At 37.9% G+C, this 13057-nt stretch overlaps 1 protein-coding gene across 1 annotated transcript; it reads right to left on the bottom strand.

Annotated features, from left to right (window-relative positions):
• Positions 1 to 3402: 3402 nt before the first annotated feature.
• LOC108664806 (heat shock protein HSP 90-alpha) lies at positions 3403 to 7098 on the bottom strand. The gene is made up of 3 exons (XM_018151502.2): positions 6964 to 7098; positions 5931 to 6196; positions 3403 to 5628 (listed from the first exon to the last, which is right to left on the bottom strand). Exons 2-3 carry the CDS (start codon positions 6194 to 6196, stop codon positions 3723 to 3725), a joined length of 2172 nt encoding a protein of 723 aa, XP_018006991.1. The 5' UTR covers positions 6964 to 7098; the 3' UTR covers positions 3403 to 3722.
• Positions 7099 to 13057: the final 5959 nt, after the last annotated feature.

Raw genomic sequence — 13057 nt, 5'->3', positions numbered from 1 at the left:
TCGTTACATCCATTATTCCTTCTTATTTCTAGCATGAAGACACGTTGTTCTCGTTTCAGACATTTACCCACGAGTGAAAAACGGTGCGCCCTGCAACACCGAACAAGAGCAACTGGTGTTTTGTGGTAGCAAAGGTCGCATCATATGAAACGCAGGTGTTATGAGAACAGCTCACACTTGTGATGCTCTCAACAGCTGTTCACAACATGCATGGACGTTTGTCTTGCTGAATTTACTAACAGAAAGTAACCTTGGATCCAGGTATTTTTCATTTTATTTATCCAAAATCATGGTGAAGTTAGGAACCTTAATACATATTATTTAAATAATTTGCAGTAAAGAAGTTAAATTTAAATTTGATGGGAGTAGTTAAACTTAACTCTTGCATGATTTCTACAAGGTTAATAAATCACTTGAAAGTTATCCCAAATAAGTTTGTAGAATTTCTTTGTAAAGGCATGTAATAACTGATGATCATTATGATTTCGTCCAGGAACGCACCATATGAAAGAAATCAAAAGATTCAATTAGCAAACATTCACAATTATAAATGGCGCTCTATTAAAACATGCAGAATCAATCACAAACCTTTTCTCAACTACTTTATATCATCTCAATAGTGATGTCGGTGCTGAAGAATAGGCCTGATGCGGTGCCGATTCTTAACTACGTATATTCTTATTCTATAGCACTGTTGTACCCAACAGAAGAGATTATTGTTTACGGATTTAGTGCGTCGACTTCGTTCGGTTGCTACACATGCATCACATATACCATGTTATAGATATATTGATGCTTGTGCCACCATCTGGGTCAAATTCATGACTGGGTGTAGAATTTGCAAATATTGCTGTCGCTAGTGATTGTAGAAACGGCAGGATTTAACGAATCTCTAGGGGTTGATTCAAAATCATAACGCGGTGCAGCATGTGCAAGTTTTGCAAGTGACTGGAATAACCGGTGGGTGTAAAATAATCTTAAAGGTTTGATTCAAAATCACAACTTAGTGTATTTCGTCCGTGAGTTTATCAGGCGGTAGGCGTTAGCAAATCTTCAGAGGCTGATCCCACATCGTACCTTTTCCACCGCAGCTGCAAATTTCTACAAGAACAGGAAAACTAGTTTTTTTATTATTGAATCGCATCCGAGGTGAAGTAGATTGTAAAATTTAAGAAACAATCATTACACGGTATATTGCCGCTCTCTCCGCAAACAGCGACACTACTAAAGCAACGGGGTAAACGTTGCACTTACTCTATTCAGATCGTGTGAGTATCCGGTAGAGATACGAATGTTGCCAGCAAGTTCTTCTCTCTCTGTATATATACATATATATAGAGCCCAAAGCCCTGCAGAGAAAAAATTTCTGCAATGCACTGTCGATTGAAAGAATGAAACCTTACTGTACGGTAAAGTAAGAGAAAAAATACGTGATTTTTTATGCTTAATGATCACATTTGTGCTGCAGCAACATTTCATCAAGAAGTGAATACTCAGAATATGTTCGGCTGAAAAAAAGGAACTGTAGTTGAAACAAACCATAAACTTTTAAACATTTTTTCAGTCGTCAGAGAGCAGGTGCATGTAGAACATCTCATCTACATGCACCTGCTCTCTGACGACTGAAAAATTGTCGAAAAGTTGATGGTTTGTTGCACGAAGAGAATATATATGAGTTTTCGCCATGATGTAGCTTTGTAGCTGTAATAAAATGACTTACCAGGCACAGCTTTATGAATGCTCGTCATGCTGGAACTCGCGTCATGCTAGCAGGCTCGTCATGTTGGAACTTGCGTCATGCTAGCAGGCTCGTCATGCTGGAACTTGCGTCATGCTAGCAGGCTTGTCATGCTAATGCTAGCAGGCTCGTCATGCTGGAACTCGCGTCATGCTAGCAGGCTCGTCATGCTGGAACTCGCGTCATGCTAGCATGCTCGTCATGCTGGAACATGCGTCATGCTAGCAGGCTCGTCATGCCTTGTGTGGTAAGCAATATTCTCCCCGTCTAAATTTTCATTCATATTTTCTCACTTTAAAGTCATAGTACACATAACTCATAATTTTCTTATAAGTTTTAAATATATCTAAAAATAATAAATAAATTGATACCAAAATAAATATTATAAAAGGCAAAAAATTGTTAAATTTTACTTCTTAAAACAGAACGATTTTGGGGGAGGTAAACCATCAAGTTTCTTGAGCAAATTAAATGAAGTAAATTCAGCTAATCTTAAATGACGGGCTCAGTGTGGCTTGGCATCGTTTCGTTCTTTGCAGCTATTGCCCGACTACTGGAGACGAAGAGATATATCGAAGTCCATGTCTACAATGGTAAACGAATTGAACGCCATCTTGCCTAATCCTGCGTTCCGTCAGAGAATGCCTATTTGTGAAAAGCCTGGATAAAACTTTGGCCAAGCAGCTGACGATTAAAAACTAGTTTCGGAAACTAGAACACTTTTAAGTGGTAATGCGCTGAAAGTCTTCGTCTACAAAGATCCTGATAAACTGCCAGGATACCATGGTATTTTGGCAATAAATTATATATACACTTTCTTCTAGGTCTTTGGTTAGCGGGCAAATTTAGAGTTTCGATCAAATATTTTCGTAGCTATTTCTCATTGCTTGATTCGTTCGCTTGTGGGACTTGCGCAATGTGCATCAGATAGGTTCTCCTTAATTTCAGTTTTTAATACGTTTTTTTACTGTAAAGATAACTTCAACAGCTAACTCCTCTACCCCGCACATGCTCTTGTTTTTACTAATGTCAACTTACGTATTTACTTTGTCACATACCTGTCATGTAAGCTTTCTGTAATGGCAGCTCTTAGCTCATGCACACCTTCATTTTCAAGCTTATTGACGTTTTTCTTGAACAAGTCCGGGAGTATGCAAAAATTTCATTAGCTATTCCTGTACGAATTTGTATTTAAACCTGACGAGCTGGAGACCAGTGCATGTGACACCTTCCCTAAAATTCGTTTTAATGGTTGAACGAAGGAAAAAGCTCTCTGGCATTTCCTTTGCATGCGAATATGGACGTGCAAATTATTCCAAAATGCAAATTATTCGGAAATGTAAATTTCTAACTAGTAGGCATTCTTGGAGGTTTATTGAAAGTGTTAGGCGTCTTCAGTTTCCAAGCTTTCTTATAATCAATTTAATGCCAGGCCACATTGTCACTTGCTTAATAAACTTATTGGCAGTGAAAAAACTTGGGTCTCGCATCATGAAAGATACTCTTTTTCCATATACTCCAATAGCCTGTCTCCATGAGGGAAGTTGAGCAGCCCTCTGAATCTCAATAAGCAGTCAACATCCATATGTTTTTCCAAGTTATTCCAGAAAATATGTAGGTAAAAAGTGAAGTTCGATAAATGGAAAGGAAATCATACTAAATTCAAGGTTTTTCCAATTTATGAAAAAATAAAATAACTTTCCTTTCACTACAAGATTCTTCCAACTAAAAAAGAATGGAATACATGACTATCATCGAGCTATTGTATTAACAGCCACGAAACGAAGAACTATCAACTATAACTAGATAAGACGAACCTTAACCAAGTCACTAGATTCAGTCTTAAACCTACTTCGCGCAATAGGACAATGCTCAACTAACACTAAATGAAATGAACAATTAACAATTGCCAAAATAAATGACAATGAGCCGATGAACTATGAACAATGCCAAAATTGAACAACTGTAACGAAAATCGCCAAGTTTAATCTACTTCCTCCATTCGAGAATCATCAGGCTCGTCGCCCTCCAAGGGAGGCATCTCTTCGCTCATTGGGGCCTCGCCGTCTCCTGATTCTTCTTCATCCTCGACTCCCAAGCCGAGCTTTATCATCCTGTATATGCGAGAAGCGTGCACGGTGGGATCCTCAAGTGAGAAGCCAGAGGACAGAAGCGAGGTCTCGAACAGCAGCATTACGAGATCCTTGACAGACTTGTCATTTTTGTCAGCGTCTACCTTGACGCGCAGAGCTTCGACGATGCTGTGGTCTGGATTAATTTCGAGGTGCTTCTTAGCTGCCATGTAGCCCATTGTCGACGTGTCTCGCAGGGCTTGTGCCTTCATGATACGCTCCATGTTAGCCGTCCAACCGTACTGAGAAGTAACGATGCAACAGGGTGATGACACCAGACGGTTCGACACAACCACTTTCTCTACTTTCTTGTCCAGTACGTCCTTCATTACCTTGCACAGGTTCTCAAGCTTGCTCTTCTTTTCTTCGAATGCCTTCTTTTCTTCCTCATCTTCAGGAAGCTCAAGACCCTCCTTGGTCACCGACACCAGCTGCTTGCCGTCGTACTCTTTCAGCTGCTGCACGCAGTACTCATCGATGGGATCCACCATGTAGATCACCTCAAGACCGCGCTTCTTCACGCGCTCCACGAACGCTGAGTTCGCAACGCTCTCCTTGCTTTCGCCGGTGATGTAATAGATGTGCTTCTGTTTTTCAGGCATTCGGGACACGTAGTCCTTCAAGCTACACATGTCATCACCGCTGGCAGACGTATGATAGCGCAGGAAGTCTGCCAATTTCTTGCGATTGGTCGAGTCCTCGTGGATGCCAAGCTTCAGATTCTTCGAGAAGTGCGTGTAGAACGTCTTGAAGCTTTCCTTATCTTCGGTGAGCTCGTCCAGAAGTTCCAAAACTTTCTTTACAATATTCTTTCGAATTACCTTCAAGATCTTGTTCTGTTGCAGCATCTCACGAGAAATGTTAAGAGGCAGGTCTTCTGAGTCAACTACACCGTTGATGAAGTTCAGATACTCGGGAATAAGATCTTCGCAGTTCTCCATGATGAAGACACGTCGCACGTACAGCTTAATCTTGTTCTTCTGCTTCTTGTTTTCGAATAGATCAAACGGAGCTCGTTTGGGCACGAAAAGCAGAGCACGGAACTCTAGCTGACCCTCCACACTGAAGTGCTTTACGGCCAGATGATCTTCCCAGTCATTGGTGAGGCTCTTGTAAAATTCTCCGTATTCTTCCTTAGATATATCATCGGGATTGCGAGTCCACAGGGGCTTCGTCTTGTTGAGTTCTTCCTCATCCGTGTATTTTTCCTTGATTTTCTTCTTTTTCTTCTTGTCTTTCTTATCTGCGTCTTCATCTTCGCCCACATCTTCTACTTCTGGCTTTTCCTCGTCATCGTCCTTCTCTTTATCTTCGTCCGTTTTCTTCTCTTCTTCCTCCTCATCATCAGACACTTCCTTGTCGCGCTCCTTCTCGACCAACAGTCGGATAGGATAACCAATAAACTGCGAGTGCTTCTTGACTATTTCCTTGAGACGACGCTCCTCGAGGTATTCAGTCTGATCCTCCTTAAGGTGCAGGATAATCTTGGTGCCGCGACCAATAGGCTCGCCGCTGTCTGCCTTCACTGTGAACGAGCCTCCAGCAGAAGACTCCCAGATGTATTGCTCATCGTCGTTATGCTTAGAGACGACGGTGACCTTGTCAGCGATGAGGTAGGCGGAGTAGAAGCCCACACCAAACTGACCGATCATAGAGATGTCGGCGCCAGCGTTGAGGGCCTCCATGAAGGCCTTGGTGCCGGACTTGGCAATGGTGCCCAGGTTGTTGATGAGGTCAGCCTTCGTCATACCAATGCCACTGTAAAAAAAAATACACTTTGAGACCAGGAAAATTCACGAGCTGCACAGGAAGAGGCAATCTCAAGCATACATTTCTAATAAAAGAATTAGAAAAGGATTTATAGCGAACTACGGGCAAGATTATAGTTAATTTCTAGCGCACTCAAGTCAGTATATAATTATATATATATATATTTAACACTATAGAAATTGGCAATTGATAGACGAGAGCAGACCATTCATATTTGAAACTCCTCCACTACCAAGAATAATACGCAGTAATAGATAGTCAAATGAATTGAGAAAATGTTAGAACCTAACCTGTCCCGAATAGTTAAAGTCCGGTCGTTCTTGTTAGGCTCGAGTTTGATGAAAAGATCTTTTCCAGAGTCCAGCTTGCTAGGATCTGTAAGGGATTCATATCTGATCTTGTCCAGAGCATCAGACGAGTTTGAGATTAATTCACGCAGGAAGATTTCCTTGTTGCTGTAGAATGTGTTGATGATGAGGGACATCAGCTGGGCGATCTCAGCCTGGAAGGCGAACGTCTCGACGCCCTCCGTCTCCATTACAGTTTCTTCGGGCATCTGAAATGAACGACGAGGAAAAGCTATGTTAGCCCTGGTAGTTTAGACCATATTTTTGTATTATGGAAGTGAATTCTTACTTTAGATCTGAGTATCATCGAATTAAAAAAAAAAGAAGCTTGTGAAATGTAATAAAATCAAAATGCTAATAACTTCTCAATTGCACAGTTATAGCACACTAATGCAGGAGCTTTTCCGTCCGAAATCTTATGCAGATGGGAGTTTGCAAACGAGATGTGAGCAGTGGTGACTGTTGAGGGCACATCATTCGAATTTAAAAAACCGGTCCGTATTCTCTTAGCGACAGAGTAGGACTAACCAACAAACCAGGTATATTTGCAAATTGCAGAAAAACTGATAAACTTAAGTCTTCATAAAAAACTATTTAATCCACTTCAAGAAGTTGGCACACCGTCGAGTTCTGCATTCTCAACCTAATATAGGTTGCAAGGTTGGGAATGGTAACTTTATTTACTTAACGTCTACTCCTTAGTAATTTAAAAATTTCACAACGATAATTTCTCTAATATACAAGGACTCACGGACACGGAGAAGGAGTCTCCTTGAGCTTGAAGAGTGAAAGACCAATATGAAATTACCAAGAAAATAATTTCAACGGTTATTAAACCGAAAAGCAATCGGTTCGCAAAGTTTGCAGTCTACGAGTATGAACTATCAAACAATCTTTACCCAAGCTACAACTTGACTTTTACTTCTATCCACGTTATCAGTAAAAGATTACTCATTTAGAACTATTGCAAACTTACCTTGAAATAGCGGCAGTGTTATAGAAGGTGCAAGCTGGTGGCTGTGAAGCAAACCTGGATATCGCGGATTCAGCGTCTTGCCTGACTGCACTGTTCACTGTTATTGCTAGCTCAAGTCTGACCGGAATGGGCGGTCTCGCTCCTTATATACTGGAGAACAAACCTTCGAGATGCGTCTGGAAACTTCCATCAGTATAAACGATATTCGATTATCTACGAATGTTCGAGAAACATGCTTTTTACGATTTTATCATTAGAATTTTGGATAATTCTGGGGTTCATTACAAACAAACATTAATCTTAGTCGCTTCACAGTAACTGAATTTTTATTTTAGGGCTTTTTGATAAAATGATCTTAAGGTGCTTATTCACATCAAATCCTTCGTTTCTGTTTTTTTTTTCATCCTATTTTGAAATTGTTGTTACCTATCGAAGTTAATCAAATTTTAGAACTGAAAAAGATAGTGTCATTCAGTTTTTTGTCAACATACGAATTTAGAATTACAAGATTTTTAAAAAGATAAACTGAAGAATATGTAGCTTTAAAAAGCATTATATTATGCACACTTAATATGCAAATTGTTACCTTTCCGACACTTCAGCCAGAAAATAAACCTTGTTAACAAATTTGACGGCCAAGTAACTTTCATAAACGATATTTTATTTCATTTATTTTGCGTAAAATTTAGTATTTAAACTAGTTGATCTATTGCACCAGGCATAATTTACCCCGCATTGAGAATAGTTGTACTTTATTTTTTAAACTTTTCACTTGTAGATAACATCACGAAAAAAATGTTCGATTACCGGTGGAGGAAACATCTTCTTGTGTACCCCCTCAGGGGGGACTTCTGACGGGTGTCTGTGCTCTTCAGCAGAAGTCCTATGGGATTTCGCGTTCCTAGCGGGATTGTTCCTGAGCGGGATTGTTCCCCACCGTTGAGCTCGCGGTGTCTGACTGTAGGTCTCAGTTGTGGGGTTAAGTTATTATTTAGGTAGGATTCCTTACAATTTCCCTTCCCTGTCTCTCTCGTGCGGGCGGCCGACGTCCCGTGTAAGCGACCTCTTGTTCGAGTGTCTTCGTTTCTGTTGCTTTTCACCTGTCCCTCTTTGTCACTTCGTCTCTTTTAGATGCTAAAGCTGCTTCTTTCGAGCCAGCTTCAGCGGGCTGGACAATTGAGACCTTCCGCCCCTTGTGGGTGATGAATAATTGAGACCTTCCACCTCTATGGTGATGTTCATATTGACCTTCGGTGCGAGATAGCTAAATAGCTGAAGCGCAAGTAAACATTTGGCCACTAAACTAACTAACTAACTAACTTCTTGTGTACATTTCTCACAGCTTGTGTTATTGTGGGTTGGTGTGAAACCTGGCTGTGGCATTGAAAATGAAGGAGGGAGTAGCAGGACAAAAAATTGGAATTGTTTTCTAAAATTGAATGTATATACTTTTAATTTTGTATTGTATTAATTCAATCATGATATTAGGAGTTATGTGTTCTATAAAAAATTGTGTTAACGACATTCGGAATGGCGGTATTCGGATTAATGAGATTCAGGATAAAGAGATTAAAAAATTGCGCAAGTATTACCAAACCGAGCTAACCCGCTAGTCTTTAGTGTAGTTATAAATCACTGTTCAGTTATATCAAAAGTCATCGGAGCTGCCGTAGATTTTGGTCAGAAAGTAGTCATAGCCTAAATTCTGTCACTACTGATACTAATTCGTTTTCGTTTTCTCCATATTTAGAACAAATAATATTTGTTTAAAAATTACTTTTTACAGATAAGATTTCTAAAGAGGTCAGTGTCTCCGATGTTGCACATTGACATGTACAATGAATTTCTTATTTTATTTTTAAATATAAAAAAACTATTTTTCAAAAAATTTCAATATTGAACAATTTTTTTAATTTATAAAATTGTTCATTTTGCCAATTGATTCAAGCATTGTCTACGACTTTGCTCAAGTGTGCAAATTTTCAGTTCAATTGGACAGATAAAAATGTGTTTAAATATCGATGATAAGATTTAGTAGACAAACAACAAGAAGTGAAGTTAAAGAGAAGTGTTGTAAAAAGAGCAGCAATTTTCTTCCCGAACAATAATTATACATTGAAAATAAGGACGATTTTTAAGAAAAATTCTTTCAAGTTGCACACTTTTTGAGGATGTAAGGAAGCACAATCTAACGCCTCTATAAATTAGTTCTGTTTCATATGGAATGACACACCGAATTTCTGTTTTGTGTGGAACGCTGCTGTGTTCACCTATATAAATGAACCACTAATAACCAATATTTTCTAAGATGCTAAAAAACGTGCAGCAATGCAAATCACAATATTTTTTCAGGTTTTAAAAAACATGAGACATGAGTTTGACTCAACGCCTTCAGCGATAAAGTTACAAGAATTTTCTCGACCGAGAAATTTCGGGAACGGTGTAGCTGGCCGCACCGCAGCATGGCTGCTTCTCCGAGGTAACGTATTCTAATTTTCATCGGACGTTTTGACTAAGAATCGATGACATTTTTTTATTCTGATAATGTAACATTGAAATATAATATTTCAACATATTTGTGATAGTTACTTGTTATGTTATTGTAGTTAAGTGGCATAATTTACAGTATAGAATTGATGCAACGTTTTACCAAACTATCGTTTGGGAGCCGTTTTCTGTCCAAGCATTGCGTGAAAGAACTCAAGACTATTTCGAATGTAAACTGCTTTAGACGAAAAAATTCATGTTCTCCGCAGTAGTTGAGACTCAGTAACGACATGATTTATGCTGTCTTACTTGAGGATCTAGTCACTTACATTGGCTCATGATCCAACTACCAGTGACGTACATAGTCTATGGTTTCATGGCTTAACAATGAATACCGCAAACAAAGTACCATTTGAAACTTAAATTAACCAACATATATCATATCATACGAATGAAAAAAATAATATATATGAAATTCAACTTGAATCAAAATGTGAGCAACGCGTGACAGTCACGAAATTTTTAATCTAGCGTTGCTCTACCAAGCAAGACTAGAATCGGTCGCCGCGAAGTTTCGCTCCGGAAGACAGGGTCGGCATGTGGAAGCTTCAAGAAAGTTCTGATGTTGAGGAGGCTAGTCCTGATATACCTATGCGTCTTACTTTACAAAATTATTAGGTACAGCAAATATATTGTACTAAAAAAAGTTTCTTTTAATAATATTATTAACTACATTACCGAGTTCATTGGGATAAATTCTGTAATATTACGTAAAGTTGCTTTTAATTGGAGGTTACGCCACAGTGAAGTGAGGCGTGAAAAGTTGCACCGCCTTTACCGAAACCAATTTTTTTTATTGTATAGCTCCGCAGTGCACAAAGAATAATTACATTTACATTACGTGATGCCCAAATGCGACTTGAAGACAAGGAATAATTACTTCAGATGTAGTCAAGAAATGAACACCGTTCGTGTAGAAAAATTAATAAAAAATAAAATAAAACTCAGTTCTCACTGCATTGAGTGACAGAGAGCACATTTTCTCGTCATCGAAAACATGAAGTCACGGACGGACAAACGGACATGACGAGCACAATATTGCATTTTATTCTATAAATGAGAAAATGCGCTAAAAAGATCCACCTGACGGTGTAAATACGATTATTTTTTAATCGCCTGCTCATGCTATAAAAATAGTTTTTTAGACATTTTCCCCCATTTTCTCCATTCTCCCTTAGTTTTTTCAATACATAATCCAAACCATGAGTAAATCAGAAAAAGGCTTCTCGAGTCACTCGATATTGTCTACAAATCGAATGATACGTCTCTCAATGCTGTAGTTTGAAAATCATAGGCGTATTTTGGAAACTTTTATTGTTCAGGGGAGCCAAATTAGTAAAGTTTACGGGTAATAGAAGAATATGCTAAAAAATTGTTGATACTGTTGGCTAATATATGCTTTCCCATTGTCAATTACTCGTTTTGAGGAAACCATCACGCGTCTTCAGACTTATTCTTGCCCAGTTTAACGCGAATAATAAGCCATAAATGTGATTTTTCTTATAGTTCTATTTATATAAAATGATCGTTTTATATAAATTCAAAACGGCCTTAGCAAAAAGTATTGCATGTTCATCCATGCTATTAGCGTTGTTGAACGTGTCTTGTTTGTAGTTTTCAAACGAGTGCAAACACATTGCACTTAACGTTAAAATTATTATAATATACCATTTTAAAAAATAAACACTTGTAAATATTGTTTAACATGGTCATTTTATAAAAGATCAAAATGGCCTTACGCAAAAAGTACTATTTATTTTATGCGTCTCGTTTGCAGCTTTCAAACGAGTGCAAACACTTTGCAATTGACGCGAATAATGATCTGTGTACACGGATTTAATTAAAGAAATCTTTATAAATAATAGTTATAAAATGTTCATTTTATAAAAGTTCAAAACGGCGTCACGAGAGAACCATGAAAGCTACATCATCGCGGTTTGTAATATTAGAATAATACAAAAAATATATAACCTAGTTAACCCTGTTTTTTTTCTTGCAAAGGCTTAATTAAAGAAAGGAGCTGATCAAACTAAGATTTCAAGTAAATCAATACAGCAAACAATGTGGCGTCCATCTAATTGATCTATTTTAAGTACGTACAGTTCGTTTAGATTTCTCTAACAATGACGCAGGTTTGTTTTTCGTGCGCTTTTCTTCTTCTTTCATCAGAATTTTGTCATCGAATGTAATTTTAATTTTTTAGTAAATATTAGTCATTCATTCAAAATATTGTCTGTTTGTCAATTGTTGCAGGAAAAAAATGTTTTTAGTAAATATTAGTCAACAAATTTTTGTCTGTTTGTCAATTGATGTAGTATTCATAGCAAACAATGGGTGAGAGTTCCCAGTGAGTTCATGGCAACGCAAGTCTAGGCAGTCAGGACGCCTCTTTATTCATTTCATGCATTTAATGTTGAATAGAATCTTGCTGTAGTTCAGAATGGAACCTACCAAACAACGCTAGATTCATGGATAGTTTATAAATTTAAATAGCATCTTCTATTTGACTATTTCACAATAACCGTTTATATATTAATGGTAAATCTCATTAGCAGGTCTTTAGTTTTTATTGATATGCTAGTGAAAATTTTAAGGCTCTTACTAGAATTACATACTAAGTAATAATTATAACTAAATCTTTTGAAAATACGAAACTTTTTCCAAGTTCGATCTAAATTTTGATTACTACGAAGGATAAGTTAGGAAATTTATGTGAGACGGCAAATTTTCATATAATAACTTGTGTCCTGTTTCATAATAGCAGTCGAGTCGGGTCAAAGTCAGAGCTCGGCCAATAAACTGCTCAATCGGAGTATTTCAACAGTCAATCAGAGTACTTCTGTGACTTAGTAGTGGACCTTCTTTTTTACTCGTATTCGATTTTCCCAAACACGCTGCCGACATTAACATGTCGGAATGTATATTTTTACATATTAAATGTATTTTGCAACGATGTATTTCGAATCTTCAAGCTCTAAAGCTTGAGGCCAGTGATTCTGCCGCCGACTCGTACGTGGAATATGGAATAAAATTTGGTCCCAGTAAAGTCCTTCTTTTTGCAACATATATTCAGGTTTTTATACGACACTAATTACTCTACATTTATCGCGAAAATCCTGATATCATAACGAGCTCTGTATTATTTTACAAAGTCATATTTAAATAATGTAATTTTATATTAATTAGCGAAGCCTAAACATCAGTCTCGTTGAAAACGAAAGTTGGCCATCGTTGACCAGCGATGCTCCTCTGGACGCGTTGCCAGTGTTATAGATGAATAAAATGAAAACAGAACGATCAATACCTGCATCGAACTCACTTTTCCTTAGATCCCTCGTGCGCACCTAAGAACAAGCTACAGGTCTATTTGACAGTTAATTTTATTAAATTAAATTCTGCAGAAGTCCTATGACCAATTATATGATTACGAGATAGCAATTGATTGTAAAATTTCAACGCTTCGTCGATGAATAGAACCATATTAATCACTAATGGACTAGTGATAAACTTCGCCTAAACTATAATCCCTTGTCGATCTAGAGACGGG

The sequence above is a fragment of the Hyalella azteca genome, unplaced genomic scaffold (assembly GCF_000764305.2).
Source record: "Hyalella azteca isolate HAZT.00-mixed unplaced genomic scaffold, Hazt_2.0.2 contig2778, whole genome shotgun sequence".
Classification (NCBI taxonomy): Eukaryota; Metazoa; Arthropoda; class Malacostraca; order Amphipoda; family Hyalellidae; genus Hyalella; species Hyalella azteca.
The sequence above is the reverse complement of the archived record's forward strand: the minus strand, read 5'-3'. Positions and strand labels throughout refer to the sequence as shown.

What these genes read in the sequence shown, in the direction of transcription:
- LOC108664806 (XM_018151502.2), bottom strand. Translation starts at nt 6,196, where the DNA reads ATGCCCGAAGAAACTGTAATGGAGACGGAGGGCGTCGAGACGTTCGCC. An exon ending in ACTTTAACTATTCGGGACAG is followed by an intron (nt 5,629 to 5,930) that starts GTTAGGTTCTAA and finishes TTTTTTTTACAG; the next exon opens with TGGCATTGGTATGACGAAGG.